Source organism: Aedes albopictus, chromosome 2 (assembly GCF_035046485.1).
Source record: "Aedes albopictus strain Foshan chromosome 2, AalbF5, whole genome shotgun sequence".
NCBI classification, from domain to species: Eukaryota; Metazoa; Arthropoda; class Insecta; order Diptera; family Culicidae; genus Aedes; species Aedes albopictus.
In genome coordinates, this window is record NC_085137.1 from 27,397,334 (window position 1) to 27,418,254 (window position 20,921).

A 20,921-nucleotide genomic window follows, 5' to 3' on the forward strand; every position below is an offset into this window, starting at 1 on the left:
ACAGATTGTCCAACTTAGTGGCAATTGTGAGCAGGCAAATAAGAAAAGGAGTAATTTGTATCGGTGTTCAGAGTGAAAGTTTGGCTAATGTGGAGCTGTGAAAAGTTGTAGTGCAGGATGCAGAAGGATGGAATGGTGAACTGATGGCAGGATGGAGGCTCCAGTGAATAGGTTGAGCGAGGAAAGATGCTTGGAAATGTGCAACCGAAAAACAGATGAACGGAAGGCGAGTCGCTGCTTGGTAAAAAAAGCAAAAAAAAAGGGGATGGAGAAATGGAAAGAACGATGAACGGAAAACAAGAAAAGAGTAACGAGATCCACTGGCAAAAAAAAGATAAGCCAAAAAGATGAGGCAAAAAAATAGATGAGCCGATGATAAATAAAGAAGAGTAGTGAGATGGGTTGGCAAAAAAATAGATAAGCCAAAAAGATGAGGCAAAAAAATAGATAAGCCGAAGAAAAAGAATGGAGAGTATTGAGATAGATTGGCAAAAAAAATAGATAAGCCAAAAAGATAAGGCAAAAAAAAATAGATGAGCCAAAGGAAAGAGAAGGGTATTGGGATGCGTTGGAAAAAAATAGAAAGATGTTAAACGAAGACGGTGCTTGCTAAAAAAAACAAAAAGGAGGAAAGCGAAAAAAAGAGGCTGGAAAGAAATGAAGAAACAAACGAAACATGAGAGAAATGTTTGAAACGCCTAGAAGAAGCAAACGAATGAACGGGAAGTGAGGAACGAGTTTTGATACGAAAACAGGATTTAAACTGATTCGGATTTGGATTGCATTAGGGTTTGAAATGTTTTCGATTTGCATGTAACATAAATTGAATTCGCGTTTAATATGAATTTGATTTCGGATGGTTTTGGATCAGATATGGATTGGATTTGAAATGGATTCGGATTGGATTTGGATGGGATTTAGAGTGGATATGCATTGGATTTGAATTGGATTTAGATTTGATTTGAATGGAATTGGGAATTGAATGGATTTGGATGACATCTGATTTGGATTGGACCTGGCTTGGATATGGACTAGATTTTGGTTTGATTTGGACTGAATATGGATAGGATTTGGAATTGTGTTTGAAATAACATTTGGATGTGATTTAGACTGAATTTAATTTGGATAGAATTTCCATTGGATTTGGATTGGATTTGGATAGGATTTGAATTGGATTTGGATGGGATATGAATAAGATTTTGATTGGATTTGGAATGGATTTTAATTTTATTTGAAATTGGATTGGATTTGAATCTGATTTGGATTGGATCTGGCTTGGATATGGATTGGATTTTGGATTGATATGAACTCAGTATGGATAGGATTTGGCATGGTGTTTGGAATCACATTTGGATGTGATTTAGACTGAATTGAATTTGGATTTTCATTGGATTTGAATTGGGTTTCAAATGTATTTGAATTGGATTTGGATGAGATATGAATTGAATTTGGAATGGATTTTGATTGGATTTGGGCTGAACTTAGATTGGATTTTGATCAGATTTGGATTGGATTTATATTTGATTGAATTTGGATTTTTTTTATGACATCTGGATTGAATTTAAATTTGATTAGATATGGAATTGAATTTTTACTGGATTTTGAAGGAATTGGGATTGGATTTGAATCCGATTTGGATTGGACCTGGATTATACTTATGACACACATGTGATACAAGAATCACTGTACAATTGCGCTTGAAATGAGTGCCATACTGAAAATTCTCTCAGTTCAAGTCAGTCTTGTTAGAATTTTCTTGACACTGCGTACCGTTGTACAGGAATCACACTCGTATCACATGTCTGTCTGGGGTATTAGATATGGATCAGATCTTGGATGGATTTGGACTTAATATGGATAGGATTTGTAATCCTTTTTGGACATACATTTGGATTAGAATTGGAGTGAATCGAATTTTGATTGGATTTCCATTGGATTTGAATTGGATTTTGATTGAGATTGGGATTGGATCTGGATTGAATTTGGATGGAATGTACTGGATTAGGATGAGGTTTTCAAATTGATTTTTGAGTGGATTTGGATTCAATTTGAAGTGAGATTTGGATTGGAGTGTGATTGGTGAAGTAAATAATTTAGGATGGATAGGATCTTTGGGCTAATTTGTATTGAATTTTGATGGGACTTAGATTTGATATTAATTGGTTTTGAATTGGATTTCAATTGGATTTTGATTGAATTAGGATATTTTTTGCATAAATTAATACTAAAATGTTATTGAAAAATACGTATAAAAATAAAATAATCGAATGGAATTTGCATGACACAAGGATTTTGATATAATTTGACAACATCATCAGTTGAAAATTACAAAACAAAGAAAACGTACACGTTAGGAGAGTAGAGAAGAGGGATAATGTGGTGGATGCAGTTAGAATTGTAAATTAAACATTGTGATTTAATTATGTGTGTATTTAAAATAGCGTGCTGATTTGGACATCCCTAGCGAATCAGCGTGGAAACGTGACGAACACGCAAAACTTAACGAAAGTTTGCTTCGGCCTGAAACGAGATAATGGAATGAGTCAAGATCGAGGCACGGACTGTGAATGTAGTGGTATAGTCAAAGAGGTTCGCGTGTTGGAAGGAATACAGATGAAAGACATTCTAGTAACTAAAGTTGTACCGATCGGATGTGTTTTTGAAATCATCCTTCGTTACGACAATGGTGCAGCCGGTAGGCGATTTCCTACAGATTGTCCAACTTAGTGGCAATTGTGAGCAGGCAAATAAGAAAAGGAGTAATTTGTATCGGTGTTCAGAGTGAAAGTTTGGCTAATGTGGAGCTGTGAAAAGTTGTAGTGCAGGATGCAGAAGGATGGAATGGTGAACTGATGGCAGGATGGAGGCTCCAGTGAATAGGTTGAGCGAGGAAAGATGCTTGGAAATGTGCAACCGAAAAACAGATGAACGGAAGGCGAGTCGCTGCTTGGTAAAAAAAGCAAAAAAAAAGGGGATGGAGAAATGGAAAGAACGATGAACGGAAAACAAGAAAAGAGTAACGAGATCCACTGGCAAAAAAAAGATAAGCCAAAAAGATGAGGCAAAAAAATAGATGAGCCGATGATAAATAAAGAAGAGTAGTGAGATGGGTTGGCAAAAAAATAGATAAGCCAAAAAGATGAGGCAAAAAAATAGATAAGCCGAAGAAAAAGAATGGAGAGTATTGAGATAGATTGGCAAAAAAAATAGATAAGCCAAAAAGATAAGGCAAAAAAAAATAGATGAGCCAAAGGAAAGAGAAGGGTATTGGGATGCGTTGGAAAAAAATAGAAAGATGTTAAACGAAGACGGTGCTTGCTAAAAAAAACAAAAAGGAGGAAAGCGAAAAAAAGAGGCTGGAAAGAAATGAAGAAACAAACGAAACATGAGAGAAATGTTTGAAACGCCTAGAAGAAGCAAACGAATGAACGGGAAGTGAGGAACGAGTTTTGATACGAAAACAGGATTTAAACTGATTCGGATTTGGATTGCATTAGGGTTTGAAATGTTTTCGATTTGCATGTAACATAAATTGAATTCGCGTTTAATATGAATTTGATTTCGGATGGTTTTGGATCAGATATGGATTGGATTTGAAATGGATTCGGATTGGATTTGGATGGGATTTAGAGTGGATATGCATTGGATTTGAATTGGATTTAGATTTGATTTGAATGGAATTGGGAATTGAATGGATTTGGATGACATCTGATTTGGATTGGACCTGGCTTGGATATGGACTAGATTTTGGTTTGATTTGGACTGAATATGGATAGGATTTGGAATTGTGTTTGAAATAACATTTGGATGTGATTTAGACTGAATTTAATTTGGATAGAATTTCCATTGGATTTGGATTGGATTTGGATAGGATTTGAATTGGATTTGGATGGGATATGAATAAGATTTTGATTGGATTTGGAATGGATTTTAATTTTATTTGAAATTGGATTGGATTTGAATCTGATTTGGATTGGATCTGGCTTGGATATGGATTGGATTTTGGATTGATATGAACTCAGTATGGATAGGATTTGGCATGGTGTTTGGAATCACATTTGGATGTGATTTAGACTGAATTGAATTTGGATTTTCATTGGATTTGAATTGGGTTTCAAATGTATTTGAATTGGATTTGGATGAGATATGAATTGAATTTGGAATGGATTTTGATTGGATTTGGGCTGAACTTAGATTGGATTTTGATCAGATTTGGATTGGATTTATATTTGATTGAATTTGGATTTTTTTTATGACATCTGGATTGAATTTAAATTTGATTAGATATGGAATTGAATTTTTACTGGATTTTGAAGGAATTGGGATTGGATTTGAATCCGATTTGGATTGGACCTGGATTATACTTATGACACACATGTGATACAAGAATCACTGTACAATTGCGCTTGAAATGAGTGCCATACTGAAAATTCTCTCAGTTCAAGTCAGTCTTGTTAGAATTTTCTTGACACTGCGTACCGTTGTACAGGAATCACACTCGTATCACATGTCTGTCTGGGGTATTAGATATGGATCAGATCTTGGATGGATTTGGACTTAATATGGATAGGATTTGTAATCCTTTTTGGACATACATTTGGATTAGAATTGGAGTGAATCGAATTTTGATTGGATTTCCATTGGATTTGAATTGGATTTTGATTGAGATTGGGATTGGATCTGGATTGAATTTGGATGGAATGTACTGGATTAGGATGAGGTTTTCAAATTGATTTTTGAGTGGATTTGGATTCAATTTGAAGTGAGATTTGGATTGGAGTGTGATTGGTGAAGTAAATAATTTAGGATGGATAGGATCTTTGGGCTAATTTGTATTGAATTTTGATGGGACTTAGATTTGATATTAATTGGTTTTGAATTGGATTTCAATTGGATTTTGATTGAATTAGGATATTTTTTGCATAAATTAATACTAAAATGTTATTGAAAAATACGTATAAAAATAAAATAATCGAATGGAATTTGCATGACACAAGGATTTTGATATAATTTGACAACATCATCAGTTGAAAATTACAAAACAAAGAAAACGTACACGTTAGGAGAGTAGAGAAGAGGGATAATGTGGTGGATGCAGTTAGAATTGTAAATTAAACATTGTGATTTAATTATGTGTGTATTTAAAATAGCGTGCTGATTTGGACATCCCTAGCGAATCAGCGTGGAAACGTGACGAACACGCAAAACTTAACGAAAGTTTGCTTCGGCCTGAAACGAGATAATGGAATGAGTCAAGATCGAGGCACGGACTGTGAATGTAGTGGTATAGTCAAAGAGGTTCGCGTGTTGGAAGGAATACAGATGAAAGACATTCTAGTAACTAAAGTTGTACCGATCGGATGTGTTTTTGAAATCATCCTTCGTTACGACAATGTGTAAAATATTTTACAAGAGTCCTGCGCTAATTTGTGCAAAAGATTTAAGACATTAAATAAAAGTAATTTACTCTGCACAAATTATGTGGAAACATTATTAGCGTGCAACATGTGCGGTCTTTTCCCGCCATCCGGCTGGAAGACGACCGTGGTGACAGTTGTTAGTCGCAACGCACATGTGAGGCAGCGATTGAATATGAACGTCGCTAACGCCATCTGTTCGCTGATTGCCACATGGCAATTTGTGGCGGCCATGTTTTTTACACAAGCTGCTGAGTCAAACTTGAACGTCTGTCTGTGGTATAAGCGAGCTCTGGACTTAGTCTCTGACGGAGATCCAACGAAAATGTGTTTCGATAGAATCTCAGTGAAACCAAAGTCCAAATTCTGTCTTTGGTGAAACGGGATTTAGAAGATTGATGTTGTACTAGCAAAAAGTAGAATATACATAATCGATATTAACATATCACAATGATCTCAGGACGGAAAACGTGAATTCTTCGCCCGATCCAAATTCTAACACCTTGTCAATATTTTGCTGAATTTTCGAACAAGGTGAGGTTAGATCAGGTGCTTGCAGTACCCCATTTGATAAAGAAAGAACTCAAGAAACAACATCAGTTTGATACTGATAAAAATTCAATTTAGTCAAACAAGATGTTTGAGCATTGGTTTCTTTTTTGGACAAAATTAGACACTGTGACTATAACGGCTTTAGTACTGAATTGAACGTTTCAAGTGGTGCATTACATCAGTAACTCGCCGATTGCAGCGCCACGATGTTACATGTTACCACTTGTGTTGCCGAAACTGTGTAAGGAATTAAACGGCCATTCAAAATCGGCAACACAAGTACAAGTGGCAATACCGTGGCGCTGCAATCGGTTAATTTATCATACTAATCTAATTCACCACTTAAAATGTTTCAATTCACCACTGACTGTGGCAACATGGTGTTTGGCGGTGTTAGTGTTTTCATCGTGTATTGATTTGCAGCCTTACTGAAGTGAAGATTCAAATCCTTACACAACTTTCTGAATGAAATTTGTTCTAGCCTGCATGTCTGTTCTCTGTGATTTGTTGTCTATTAGATAATCATTACCCTCGATCCAGTTCCCATAGAACTTCCCAATGTTTGACCTATCGTTCCAGTGGTGCCCCCAAGGTTTCATAATACTCCAATGCACAGTGAAGTCATCAACAAATCATCCCCTTTTTCTCCTACAGGAAATTAAAATACAACAGGATCAACACCTGTCAAATTTGACAGGTGCTGGTCCTGTTGTTTTCAAACTCTCTGAAAGAGCGAAAGAGATAAAATTTCGCCGTGAGGTGGTCTATTGCTGAGATATAAACAATTAGGCACTGTCTCAAGGTCTTAGGCAGTGCTATTAATTATATTTAAATCTAGTCAAAACACGGAATTTGGTGCGAGCGAGAGTCGATTTTCTTCAATCCATGCGTCGAACCTAACTGCGGAAGTGATGCGCTGTACATCATCAGATCTGCTAAACGATATTTTATCTTTAATTTAACAGGGGATTCGCAAGCGGCAAGGTATGCCTAATGCTCATCTTTTGGGAGTGTGTTAGTGTTGACTGGCAACGCGACCTGGAGCCTGGTCGAATCCTGCTTGGAAATCGGTTTGTGTTGCCGATGGGGATGGCCTGCGAAATCACATTGTGTTGTTTGGGAAGGCCCGCTCGATGCATGTTAGGTGGGCGTAGTTTGTTCGAGTTTGACGTGCCTACACCCTCCCTGTAATTTAAGGACCCCATTGACGATTCAAAGAAACGCTAGTGATGCTTTATGCGATAATAAAATAATGCTTAGTACTTTACATCCATTTAGGTATAACGTTTCATTGTTATATGATTTTTTTATCATCAAACATTATACAGATATCATGTCATGACAAACTGCCCCAGTACTCATGTGACGAATGTCTTGGTGCGCTTGACATCGCGTACGCTTGCTGGAAACGTTGCCGTCAATCGTGGGGAAATTTCATAAGAGAGCCTTCGATCTCATCGGAAGGCGAAGACTACCGCTGTCGAATTTGCCTTGAAAGTGAAGTCGAAGAATTGATTTCGCTTTTCTATGTATGCGACAAACAATCAATGATCATCAGCGAAATTTTGAAACGCTTTGCTGGGCTTGACGTGTCGGAAAAGGACGACTTTCCGCAGTATATTTGCGACGTTTGTTTGGATCAGCTGAATACTGGGTTCAGTTTCAGACTATTGGTTCGCCGGTCCTACGAAACCTTGCGTGATCAACAAAAGGATGTCGAAGACGACAGCAGCACAATAACAGAGTACGAGAAATATCTAACTCCTAACGACTTGGCAAATCAAGCTGAAACGGAAATCACAGTTTTCAGTAATGTTTCTACAGAAAATCAGGACCCTCTAATGCTTGAGGAATTTGTTAGTTCCGCAGAGCCAACTCATCAACCTGTTTCGAATCCCTCAAGCACTTCGATAAACAAAACTCTACAGCAAACTTCAAAATCTGATCGTCCAAGAACTGCAATGATAAATACTTCGCTGAAATCGAACAACTCGCTCATCGTTGGTCAGAACAGTCTAAAGAAGGCGTACTTCTCCAGTCCGGATGAATTTAAAAAACTTGCAGAACAGATGTTGAACAAATCTACATCAATGATTATTCCGAAACAGTTAGCAACGATCGCTACCAAAACATCAGCTACAATGCAAACAGATGAATCTGTGACTGTGGAGCAGCGAGCAACGGCTACTACACCAAATCAGGCTCCAAATTCCGTTTATGTGACCAAGTCATTCAAAAGACAACGAACGTCACAATCATGTATTGCAGATGATGTTCAGTCTGTATCCATCACAAGTCTAGTTCCTAAATGCTATCTTATCGTATCCAGTCGAACTCGTACAAATGCACAATCGTTAGTCGGGCTAGAGGACTCCTCTGAAGACTACGAAATGGAAAATCCCACATTTTCATGGGCGCGGATCAAGAAATTCAATTGCAAACTGTGTGATTGCGAGTATCTGGCTTCAGAGCTAAAAGACACATGTACCATTTGTAATCTGCCGTTCGATAATTTCCTACCGAACAATTTGCAAAACCATAACAACCAGCAAGAGTATGTAGAAGCATACTGCTGCAGTAAATGTACGTTCTTTTCCATTAGTCTTTTGTTATTCACAAAGCACTTGGAAACTCACAAGAATAGTTCTACCGAAGAGCTTGATAAACCGATATTGACCGATGTAACCGAGTGTGATAAAACGATATTAGAATTGCTACGGAAATGCAGTCAACGGACAGGCCCTAAAAAGGCTATTAAAAGGCGATTACAAGTCGAATCGGCTGCCCCAGAAGCTCAAACGATAACTTCAGGCATACCGCCTGAAGTGGTCGAACAACTGCGGCCAACACCCAAAAGAGGCCGACCGCCAAAAGCCATTTCCACGGTTACCATCAGCGATGAAGTGGTCGAACAACTGCGGCCAACACCCAAAAGAGGCCGACCGCCAAAAGCCATTTCCACGATTACCGTCAGCGATGAAGTGGTCGGACAACTGCGGCCAACGCTCAAAAGAGGCCGACCGCCAAAAACCATTTCCACGATTACCGTCAGCGATAAAGTGGTTGAACAACTGCGTCCAACACCCAAAAGAGGCCGACCGCCAAAACCCATTTCCACGATTACGATCAGCGATGATAGTGATGACGAAACAGTGTCACTATATGAAGTGATGGATGATGACAATCATGTTCCAGAGCTGGAGACCGTCGTCTCAGACGAAACAACAGACATTCAGTATAAGATGGAATCGCTCGAGTCGGAACTTGGCATTTACTACAGAAATTCTTCCGACGAAGAGTTCACAGGATTCGATGTAGGACCGGATGCAACCCGGCAGGATGTTAGGTAAGATTTAGGTGAACGAACGAACATCGACAAATTGTATATTTTCAGTTTTTCTCGAAAAACAATCATTGCGATTTTCATAATCTAAATGTGCACACATGACTTCCCTTCCTCACATACTTTACCTTTAATTTGTTTTGAGTTTTAGATCCCAATAGACTGCTTCAACGTTGCTGAAATAATTTCATGATCTGTATTTCAAAACAGAAAACAGAAAGAGAGTGAAAGAGATGTGGATACAAAATGCATAAATAATAGTAATTCCGTGTATAATTTTATTTCTGGGTGTACATGACGTGGACAGACTGCAGATGTAAATCAGTTTCAAATGGATCATTGAAGCCGACTTTTCCGCTACTCACCGCATCAAAACAAAAGCGCCGCCGTATATGGACGGTAACACAGTGACAGCTGTCGAGTTACGTCAAACACACAAAGCTACGGTGGCGCTATCTGTTCATTTCATAGCGGCCGTTTTAGTTATTTCAGTGATCCATTAGTGCTCGAAAAATCTAGGGGAAGACACTGTGAAAACGAGAGCAACTCTGAGAAATTCTGAGTTACTCTTTTTATCGATGATCGACGAAATTTGTTGAAAGACATCCCTAAAACTGCAATAGGCTCCTAAAGGCCTATCTCAATTTCTGCATAATTCTATCAAGCATTGATTAAAACGACATGTTTACTCATTTTTAAGTATTCCTATTAGGTAAAGCCCATAAAATATATTTTCAAAAATTTTAATAATTTTTGCAACACTCCTTGTTTAGCACTCAATTTTGGGTCAATTTTGTTTACCGTGTATGTCAAACAGGAACATTTGTTGTCAAAAGTGAGCCAATGTGGTGTCTTTTGCAACCCGCCGTTTCACTTTCGTTACGTCAAGGTTGACCTCGAATGTCAAACAAGACTTGCTCATCATTATTTTATTTTCGAGTTTATTAACTATTCTGTTATTGTTCAAGTTCGGAAAAATTACCATTGAGATCAGAAAACCAAGCTCTTTCGTGTTATGCACCAAAAGCGGGAAAATATTTTTCATTTTAGGACCCTATTTTCATTCAGCACACGCAACACTTTGCAGTTTAACATTGGTGCCAGATCACACTTTGGCATGAATGAGAGAAATTCTGAGGAACTGTGAGAAATTCTGAACAACACCGCGAACACAGATTTCCTCTAGTTGTTTCTCTTGCCCCTAGCGAAAAACATAACTGCAAATCAGCATACCTGACGTGTTGTTTCAGTTTTCTAGTTTCATTTTTAAACTTGTTATACGAAATAAAACAGCATTGCAAACGGTGTTCTATGTTTCTTGCCTTATTTGTCTTCTAATGTCACGCAAGTTTCTCTCTCCCATTATACGAAAGTGTGACCTGGCACCAATGTTAAACTGCAAAGTGTTGCGTGTGCTGAATAAAAATTCCTGTTTTGGGGATGTCTTTCAACAAATTTCGTCGATCATTGATAAACAGAGTAACTCAGAATTTCTCAGAGTTGCTCTTGTTTGCACAGTGTCTTGCTCCTTGGTCTCCCCTTCGTGTAAATGTGGTCATGGGTCGCCGCTTCAAACTTTTGAAATATTTATTGGCGAAAACATGCAAAGATTGTGCTGTTACCTACTATAGTATTTTGAAAGATCAGTCGTGCATATAGAATATTAAATTATGTCGTTTTCGTTTTTGCGGTGGAGCTATACCGGTGTAGCACTTTTGCACCGAAAACGTTCGTTTTTGATTTTCGTGCTACACCAGTGCTACACTTTTTCTGCACCGCGCATGATAGTGTAGCACTCAAAAAATCGGAAGTGTAGCTGGTGCACACCGTGTCCACCAATCAGCGTTTGCAAAGTTGTCAATATTTTGGTGTTTATACACGCACACCAATGCAACTGCACCGAAAATGTTCGTTTATTCAGCGAAAAGTGTAGCACGAAGCGGTGTAGCACCGCCGCAAAAACGAAAACGACATTAGTGAAAATTACTATTTCGACGAACAATTGAAAATATCAAAAATAGGCGTGACAGTAATTAAAAATCAGAGTAATGAACCGTTCTATCGTACTTTTAGAATATCTTACATCGATACAACACTTTTCGACGTCCTGCACGAATCACGTGATTATCTTGTCCTGTATCTCAAGGGAGCGCTTTGTTGCGGCTGCTTGCAACTATTCGAAACGCGCAGAAAGCTTCGCATCCATCGATCGAAAGAACACCCAAGGGGTCAGCACAGTGCCATACCTGATATGTGCGACGTTTGCAGTACGGTGCCAAGTAATGCTACACGCCATCACATGCTCAGTTTGAAACCGATTTTCTATTTCTGCAAACTTTGCCGAAGACTGTTGATTGACGTGGAAGACTTCGAAAGCCATCGGAAAATCGAGCATGCCCTAAAGCGGCCTCGAATGGATGTAGCTCCAATGGATCTGCTTGTTCGGAAACAAGACTCTGAGTCGCTTTTGAGGTAAGAAACAATAATTGTTGCTTTACATAATCATGTATGCTTTTCTCTATGTTTTTCTTCAGAAAATAATTGAACAATGATTTTTCATTTGGGCTTAACAGACTCGATCGATTTCTCTTCGTCGACTCTCTTTCGCTAATGTCTTGATCACAACAAACAAACTAAATCATTTTTTTTTTTTGTTTCTATAGCAAGATATAGTCGTCTCCTTTGTATTTAAAAAAACCTTTGGAAAACTGAATACAGATTCTGTAATAACACCAACAGAGGATCATTGGAGAAAAATCGACAATGTCAATTAGGCTTCAATGAAAACAATATTGTCGAATTATTGTACAGCAATTTCTATGCCACTTAGGGAGTTGGACCATTTGAACCGCGTTCCATTTTGAACACTTTTTACTATAACTAATTTTGAACCAAATGGTATACATTTGTGTGCACTGCTGGCAGTATCTACTTCCATCTAATCCTGTACGAAGAAACAAGTCGCTTGACTGAGTTCTAGCGGAAAATGTCCAAATTGGAATTGGTATATAAAAAATAGGAAAAAAACACAGGATTTAGGTCTGACAGAACCAAACATTTCTCGTTAAAATTTTAATTTTTCATTTTTAGGATCATTGAAAATCCCACCCACTGTGCAAACCCGTTCAAATCGATCGAGAACAAAGCTATTTTTCAGCTAGTGAAAGAAACCGACGTGTATAAACTCCTGTTCATGCAGGGTTATCTGTGCTGTGGATGCCAACACTGGTTCAGTACGTACGATGCGTTGCTAGCTCATTGTGGCGAAATGCATGACAATGGTTGTGATTCGGATGAGTATGGGTGCGATCTTTGCAAAGCCGACTGTAAATCGCAAAGTCGACTGCTGCGTCATCAGTTGCAACGTTCCAGAAAGCTGCACTACTACTGTAAGTTGTGTCACAGCGTTTTGCTGCATCATGCCGATGACTATGAAGCTCATCGAGCTGTTGCTCACAACTATCAGTTGAGACCTACGAATGTTAGTGAGAATAACACTGTAGGAATGTTAGTTTGTAAGGAACTGTGAGAATGCGTTATTTAATGCAGATTTCAATCTCCGGTGCACATTTTAATGGTTGGAACAAAAAATAAATAAATAGATCGGTCTCGTAATATTAACCATTGTGTTGATGATTTTTTCAATGTACAATATCACTGATAAATATTTGTCCTAGTCTTACTTTCCCGTATAATATAATTCATCTGTATAATTTATCCATCTATACATATGTATCAGTAGGTCTGCTGCAGAGGCACGTTCTCCTCCATTTGGAAAATTTGTGCTATCTGTACATATGTACATTGAGTTGATTGTTAAAAGTGGCCAAATATTTAACATCGGTTAAAACAGTTAAATCCTAGGGACAAGCCAGATCTTACGAGAGAAAATCTGTGCTCGAAATGTTGATCAGAACTCCTCACAGTTCATTAGATGTTTTCCCATTTATACTAAAGTGTGATCTGTCACCAATGTCAAACTGCAGTGTTGCATGTGCTGAATGAAAATTGCAGTTTTGGGGATATCTTTCATCAAATTTCGTCGATCATTGATAAAAAGTGTAACTCAGAATTTTTTAGAGTTGCTCTCGTTTGCACAGTGTCTTGCCAAAACTGCAACTATTCTTAAACACACGCAACACTTTGCAGTTTGACCGTATGACATTGGTGTTAGATCACACTTTGGTATAAATTCTCAGGTATAAATGGGAGTAAATCTAAGGAACTGTGAGGAGTTCTGATCAACATTTCGAGCACAGATTTTCTCTCGTTAGATCTGTCTTGCCCCTAGGAAACTACAAAAAAAATTTTTTTTTTGCTTGCATCGACCCGAGGAATATCGATCAATAAAGAGACATCCCTGGAAATGAACTTGTGATGATTGAATAATTCATTTCTAGGGATGCCAAAGACGCTCTCATGAGAGTTTTTAAAAAAAACCCACATGTAGAACAGTCGGTAATAAAAATGTTTATGAACAAAATGAAAAAGGCTTTAAGCGAAGACTACTTTATCAAGAAGACATGTTACTCTGTTATTTTCCCATAGACGAGTGCATCGATGAACTAAATTCATCGCGGTCCGAGAATTTTGACACTACAGCGGGGTCGTTCCCAATCAGAATTGTTCAATTCTGATTGGAAATCTTTCACTTCTGATTGGAAGCGACCCCGCTCTAGTGTCAAAATTCTCGGACCGCGATGAATTCAGTTCATCGGTGCACTCGTCTATACTAACGGCAAGCGTCAACGACGGCACCGCTGTCTGGTGAGCTAAGGTGGTACCTTTGTGTAAAAGTGTAAAATTGTATTGGTGCGAGTATGAAAATTTACACACACTATCCTGAACAGTACCACCACAGATAACAGATGTTTATGCTAGTACAAATTTTTCGCAGAATCCTGTGTAAATGTTCAAAACGATATACGTTGGCTCGCTATCGCCATCTACTCAACTGGTTGCGACATTACATCTAACTTGAATGCAAGAATAGTTCAAAGTTCCACTTTCATTCAAGATCGAAAACAATCTTGAATGTAAAATTGCGTAGTGCATGCAATCTTGAAAGCGATCACTGACTATCGATCACTGCGCCATCTCTAAATGATTTCCACATGAGTTTCAGCTGCTCGTTACATACAAAATGGCTGTTGAGCATTTTTACACACATTGCCAATATAAGCATAAACGTCTGTTATCTGTGGTACCACCTTCATCCGCTGCCAGCAGTGGCTCCCGATTTTCAGCAGTGTTGCAAGTCTTCTTGATAATGTGGTCTTCGCTTTAAGGTGAAGGTAGCCAGCGTTAACTTTTCAAACAATCTAGGGGCAAGACACTGTGCAAACGAGAGTAGCTCTGAGAAATTGTGAGTAACTCTTTTTATCAATGATCGACGAAATTTGTTGAAAAACACCCCTAAAACTGCAAGAAAAGCGAGATATCGGGTAATATCTGGTCTGAAAATGTTACTCGGTGTTCAATGCGAGTAAGCTAGCAGTTTTTTTGACGATTCTCCAGATTTGTGCTCGAGAAAAATCGAGCGAAACGAAAGGAATTCTGCTTTGTATTTTTACGAACCAAAACGTTACGAGTTTGGCCCACAAAGTTGGCACTGCCAAACGTTGAGTTCAAATTTTCAGAGAATCATCAAGGGGTCAGAGGTGTGAAGCTCCAGATTCATTGAATGTTCAACCAACCTTGTATATTTGTATATTGTAACTATATTGGCCGCACTCACGGTGAGCATGTTGTGTGAATAGGGTGCCGGCGAGAGCGCCAAAGATATTGTGCGTTTAGCACTAAATTCTAGAGCTCGATTTGAATAGGTCGTATGTGCTTTCGTCGATATAAAACTCGATCAGTTTATTCTAGTTACTGTAGCAATATTAATTATTTTTCGAGGACTTTTAGTGATTGAACGGAAAGCCTGTTTAGTAAGGAATCGGCTGTATGTATAAGTTTTGTTTAATTTCAACAGCTTTCGCTTCAATATGCGAATCCAACTGATCGAATTTAATTTCGACGAAAGCACATACGACCTATTCAAATCGAGCTCCAGAATTGATTTCCGAAAAAACTTCATTGACTTCCGCTGCTTTTCCTATGCGTTAAACATAACGTCGGAAGTAGTGCGCTGTATAGAAAACCAGATTTACTGTACAGCGCACTACTTCCGACGTTATGTTTAACGCATTGGAAAGGCAGCGGAAGTCAATGAAGTTTTTTCGGAAATCAATTTAGTGCTAAACGCACAATAGAGAAGAAGATTAAACAATCAGTTGTGTACACTGAGCGAAAAAATCACTTAGATTCTACTGGAAATCTGAAGTAGATTTTTTCCATCTAACTTATTGTGCGGGCATTCCCTTATCGAACACGACGGTTCGGAACGTTCGTGCCACGAACCGTCCCAAAAATCTTCCGTTTTTGCCTTCACACCTGGTTTCACAGTCGAATGTGTCAAAAGTGACAGAGTGGCACGTGCTTTTTTTGCTGCCTCACTCACATTTCAGGCCAAACATGTCTAAAGGTCCTATCTGCAGAAGAGAGGCTCTCTTTGGCTTCCCTCTCTTTCGTTAATATCTCAGCTGTTTATTTGTATTATGATTGTTTCCTTGCATTGAACGATGGTCAAAACAATCGTCTTTTGATTTGTACTAACAAAATAATTGGAAAGTGTACCATTACATTGCAATAAGTGAAAGAGAAAGTGAACAAAGAGAGCCTCTCAAATGCAGATAGGACCTATTGAAATGTTTGGCCTGATTTCATCTTCGCTCTCTTTCTTTTTTCAATGATGACAGCAGTAGGTCGCATCAAAAAACAAGATAGTTTGTGCAAAATTGGCAGCAAGGAGACATCAAATTGACAAGGTTCGTAGAAAAGGATGTTTGAAACAGGGTGTCGAATCGACCTTCGAATCCAGTGGCCAAGGAAAATCACAATAACATTTCAGGCCAAACATGTCTAAAGGTCCTATCTGCAGAAGAGAGGCTCTCTTTGGCTTCCCTCTCTTTCGTTAATATCTCAGCTGTTTATTTGTATTATGATTGTTTCCTTGCATTGAACGATGGTCAAAACAATCGTCTTTTGATTTGTACTAACAAAATAATTGGAAAGTGTACCATTACATTGCAATAAGTGAAAGAGAAAGTGAACAAAGAGAGCCTCTCAAATGCAGATAGGACCTATTGAAATGTTTGGCCTGATTTAAAACCTAAATGATTATTCAGTGAAAATTTTCTACTGAAAAAATCCAATAAACTTTAAGTGAAAATTTTCACTACCAAATCATATAAATTTAAATATTTTTTTTTAGTATAATTATTCTAGTTTTTGCTATTATTAATTCCGATTGGCCTATAATCAAAAATTTGGTTCGTCTCCGTGTCATTGAAGACCACCAAATGGCTTCCTTGAGAAAGATGAAATCATCCAAATTCACAGAACATATTGCCATCATCACATTCATGCATGGTTCGTTAGTGATGGGTGACAACAACACGCTTCTATTTCACATACTAGTGGCTGCAATAAATTGCACTTGAAAACCATATACAAGTTATAATACGATACAGTGCGAAATTTCCAAAAACTTTTCTATGGAGTTTCACTATGTTTTCAAGCGGGTTTTACTTAATTCATGTAAATCCACTGAAAACATAATTTTCGAACGGTTACTTGACTTTTTCCAGTGAAATTGAAATGTAATTTCCTCTCAGTGTACACTCTGAAACATTTTTAATCATGGAGAGTTTAAATTTTAAACCATTTTAGCATTCACGAGGTATACACTACGCATAGTTTAGGAAGTATACAAACTACATATATAAAATTAAACTGTGCCAGAATAATGAAAAAATAGTTTGCCCCTGCTTGGCTTAGTCATCACAATCAGGAAAAAATCGCAGCGTGCTTCATCAGACAATTTTGATTAAGTTTTTGATTGCTCTCATCGTAATAACGAAAAAATCTACTTTCATTGGATAGCACATCGACCAATGTTCCAAGGAATAAAAAGTAAGTACTGTTCATCATTAGACATGCATGAACAAAAGTTTCAGTAAATGTATTATCTATTTTATTTTGCAGGGAAAATGGCCAACAACACTTAGCAGAACCGGAACCTAGACGGACAGATACCAGCCCAAAACGACACGCTTAGGAAGGGCAATAGTGCAATTTTTCGACGTGATGAAGATTAAGAATTGTCCCGCTCCGGCGGCGGTGGATTCTGTAACGGCCGTGGAACTGGCAGCGGGATCCGGTCATGGCCATGACGATGTCGACAGCGGGAAAGCAAAGATCATCATCGAATGCGGCGGAATCAAGAGCCGAGGAATTTGTGATCGTTACCAGGTGTCGGAGCAAATAAACAAGCAGCCAGCGTCACGAAAACGGCCAGAACCAAGGCCAGAACCATGTTTCGGTGATGAGAGACAGTAGACGTAAGATTACGGAGAAAGATCGCCGCGAGCGAGACCGCGAGTGTGCATTATTTGTTCAAATAGAGCCGAGAATAAAGTAAACCGAATTGAATTATTTTTTTTTATTTTTTTGTAGTAGAAATAAACAAAAAAATCATTTTAAACAAATTGTCGGTAAATCCTGGTTATACTAGGTTTGATATTTGTAACTTATACTGAATTTCGTTTTTATCTAAGTTATACTAGGGCAGTATAGGCTGCATATAAACGGAGCCTGGGGTCAACCAGGCGAAATTGATTTAGTGTGGGATGTATACTATTTAGTATAGATTTTTTTCTGAGTGTAGCTTGATGAGTCAAGACGTGTTTGATTAAGGTGTACAGTAGCGAAATTAAGCGTTTTATTTTTTTTTTCCGAAATCCCGGTTCCATGTTCCGCTTCGGAGACCCGTTGTGCTGCGAAGGGTGTGTCCACCTCTGCCCAACAGTTTCAACATAAAAATGGATAAATTGGTCGTTCATATCTGAAAGGGATTTCTTCAAGTTTATCCGCATATTTTATTCGAACTAGATATTCAATTAACTCATAAGTTGATTTATTCTGGCTTCAAGTGGAAAAGTGAGATGTTGTGGCTGATGCTGCTGTGGCTGTTGCTGTTGCTGCTGTGGTTGCCTTTGTTGTAGCTCCTGTTGAGGCGGTTGTTGTTGGATTTGCTGTTGCTGGTGCTGTTGTTGTATCATCTCCACTTGGCGGAATCGGGCACGTTTCATCGCTTGCCGCACTCTATCCCGTTCCCGCTGGGCTCGCACTTGTTCTTCGGAGCGCAGAGCTCGCCTTTGTGCCTGCCGAATCCGTGCCCTTTCGCGTTCCTTTTTTCGCTGATCCGGCGTCATATTGGCCCGCCGTTTTGCCGTCGATACCCGCTGTCGTTCCCGATGTTTACGAGCTTCCGACAGCCAGTCTTTGTTGTCTTGTGCGGACGACGCGGTTTGGCCTCCGCTGATCAAGGCGCTGAAATCAGAGAACGTCGAACTTGTGGCTGCATACTCCAAAGGGGCTTTGGAATCATCGCCTTCGAGCTCTAACTTTATGGCCTCTGACGAGCTGTTATTGAAACATTTGGTCAATTCAATCGCATTCGTAGAATGACTATACGATACACCATTTCCTGGGTCTGACTTGTTATCGAGTTTGATTGCCATCGGAATGGTTTCGGTGAACATTCTCTCCGACTCTCGGCAAAGTTTGAGGAACGCGAATGCCTCGTCCAAACGAATCAAACAAGACTCGCATAGGAATTGCGGTAGTCTGATGTCTTTGGTAAGCTGAAAGCAATCAATTATGAATCAACAATAATAAACAACAAAATAGCAACTTTCTTACTAAAATCTGTGTGCATTCGAAAACCATTTCGTTTATGGGTTTTGCATGCCTTGCCGAATTGCTGGTCAGCAAGATGGGTTGCGAAAATATCTGCATCCGACATACTCGGCAGAATATCGTCATTATAATCACTTAAACTCAATCTATTATATGGCGAATGTTAAAATTTAGAATATCGCTGTCTACAAAACAACGCTGGCGATACCGATTTGACTTATCAACGAAACTGTCATAACAACAAAATGAACATGATTATTTGGATCTGATGAAAATGAGCTACCGTCACTCAAATGCATTTTTTTTCTACCCCAAAAATCTGCTGAAGCTTACCTATCGAGCATACCTTGTTAGATTTGATTACGTTTTAATACAGGTTTCTAAAGTGAAGCTGTGTTAGTACATTGTATTCATTAAAGTGTCTCGAGTATACCAAAGTGGAGAATCCTTGTCGTTTTGACAGGTCTCCTGCTCGATTGGAACTATGGGGATGACACTAGATCGACTGTTCCAATTTTGACGTTTCTCCTCTTTGTTTTATCCAGGCTCGTTAGTATTCATCATGCAGGAAACGATTTTACTTACTGTAGATGGTAGTACCACCAGTACCGTAGTATTTACACAGGGTTAAATATTTAACCGAAAATAAACCAATGCTCAAACATCTGATTTGACTCGATCGAATTTTCATTACTGTCTAACAGATGTTTACCGTTTCTCACTTCAATTTTGTATATACATTGAACCCGGGGGAGCAACACTAGTTTTGCCAAGCCGAAAACCCCCGAAAAAAGTCGAAAACCCCCTCTAAAACCCGCAAAACTTTTGCGGGTTTTAGCGATTTTTTGGGCTTTTGTCGGCTTTTTTGAGGTTTTTGGCTTGGCAAAACTAGTGTCGCTCCCCCTGATTGAACCAAAATTCATAAAAAGCCTAGGGGCAAGACACTGTGCAAACGAGAGCAACTCTGAGAAATTCTGAGTTACTCTTTTTATCAATGATCGACGAAAATTGACGAAAGACATCCCCAAAACTGCAATTTTCTTTCGGCACACGCAACACTTTGCAGTTTGTGCCAGATCACACTTTGTTAGAAATGAGAGAAAAACTGTGAGGAATTCTGAACAACGTTTAGAACACAGATTTTCTCTTGTTAAATCTGTCCTCCCCCTAGTAAAAAGCCTGTTTTTTTCCAAATTTTTAATTATTTTAAGATAAGAATACCTTAATGAGTATGATATTGGAGGCAAGGTGAAAAAGACGTTTTGCCTTTCTCGTACACCAAGGTGTACCGAAAGGCTATATGTTCACTCCAAAAACGAAAATTTGATAGAGCCTCCGGAGGGGCCAAGTCTTATATACCAATCGACTCAGCTCGACGAATTGAGGTGATGTCTGTGTGTGTGTATGTGTGTGTGTGTGTGTGTGTGTGTATGTGTGTGTGTGTGTGTATGTGTGTGTACAAAAAAACTCACATCACTTTTTGGCAGTAAACCTCATCCGATTTCAATGACCGATGGTTCATTCGACGCGGAATCTGGTCCCATTGTTTCCTATTGAAAATGGTTCGGATCGGTTCAGCCGTTCCGGAGATATGGCCATTTAGGTGTTCCGGAACGGTACCCCAGGAAGGGACCAGATATGAAAATGCATCAAACCTATGCATGCGACACATCAAACCACGGCATTTTCGATAACCTGATGAGCAATAAGCAGAAAAATAGTCTAAGACCATATCTGAACCGGTAGTATTCCGGAACCGGTTCCGGGTGTCCCGCCGGAAGTGGCAAATATCAAAGTGAACC

At 38.8% G+C, this 20,921-nt stretch overlaps 2 protein-coding genes and 1 long non-coding RNA gene across 3 annotated transcripts; 2 read left to right on the plus strand and 1 right to left on the minus strand.

Annotated features, from left to right (window-relative positions):
- Positions 1-7,268: 7,268 nt before the first annotated feature.
- LOC109429696 (uncharacterized) lies at positions 7,269-12,931 on the plus strand. Its single transcript, XM_062849348.1, has 3 exons — positions 7,269-9,315; positions 11,386-11,784; positions 12,403-12,931. Exons 1-3 carry the CDS (start codon positions 7,517-7,519, stop codon positions 12,839-12,841), a joined length of 2,637 nt encoding a protein of 878 aa, XP_062705332.1. The 5' UTR covers positions 7,269-7,516; the 3' UTR covers positions 12,842-12,931.
- Positions 12,932-16,719: 3,788 nt separating this feature from the next.
- On the plus strand, positions 16,720-17,850 carry LOC134288859 (uncharacterized). The gene is made up of 2 exons (XR_009998152.1): positions 16,720-17,331; positions 17,404-17,850. It is a non-coding gene; the product is annotated as an uncharacterized LOC134288859 (long non-coding RNA).
- Positions 17,851-18,261: 411 nt separating this feature from the next.
- Positions 18,262-19,387, minus strand: LOC109407023 (putative uncharacterized protein DDB_G0274435). The gene is made up of 2 exons (XM_019680043.3): positions 19,123-19,387; positions 18,262-19,064 (listed from the first exon to the last, which is right to left on the minus strand). Exons 1-2 carry the CDS (start codon positions 19,243-19,245, stop codon positions 18,318-18,320), a joined length of 870 nt encoding a protein of 289 aa, XP_019535588.2. The 5' UTR covers positions 19,246-19,387; the 3' UTR covers positions 18,262-18,317.
- Positions 19,388-20,921: the final 1,534 nt, after the last annotated feature.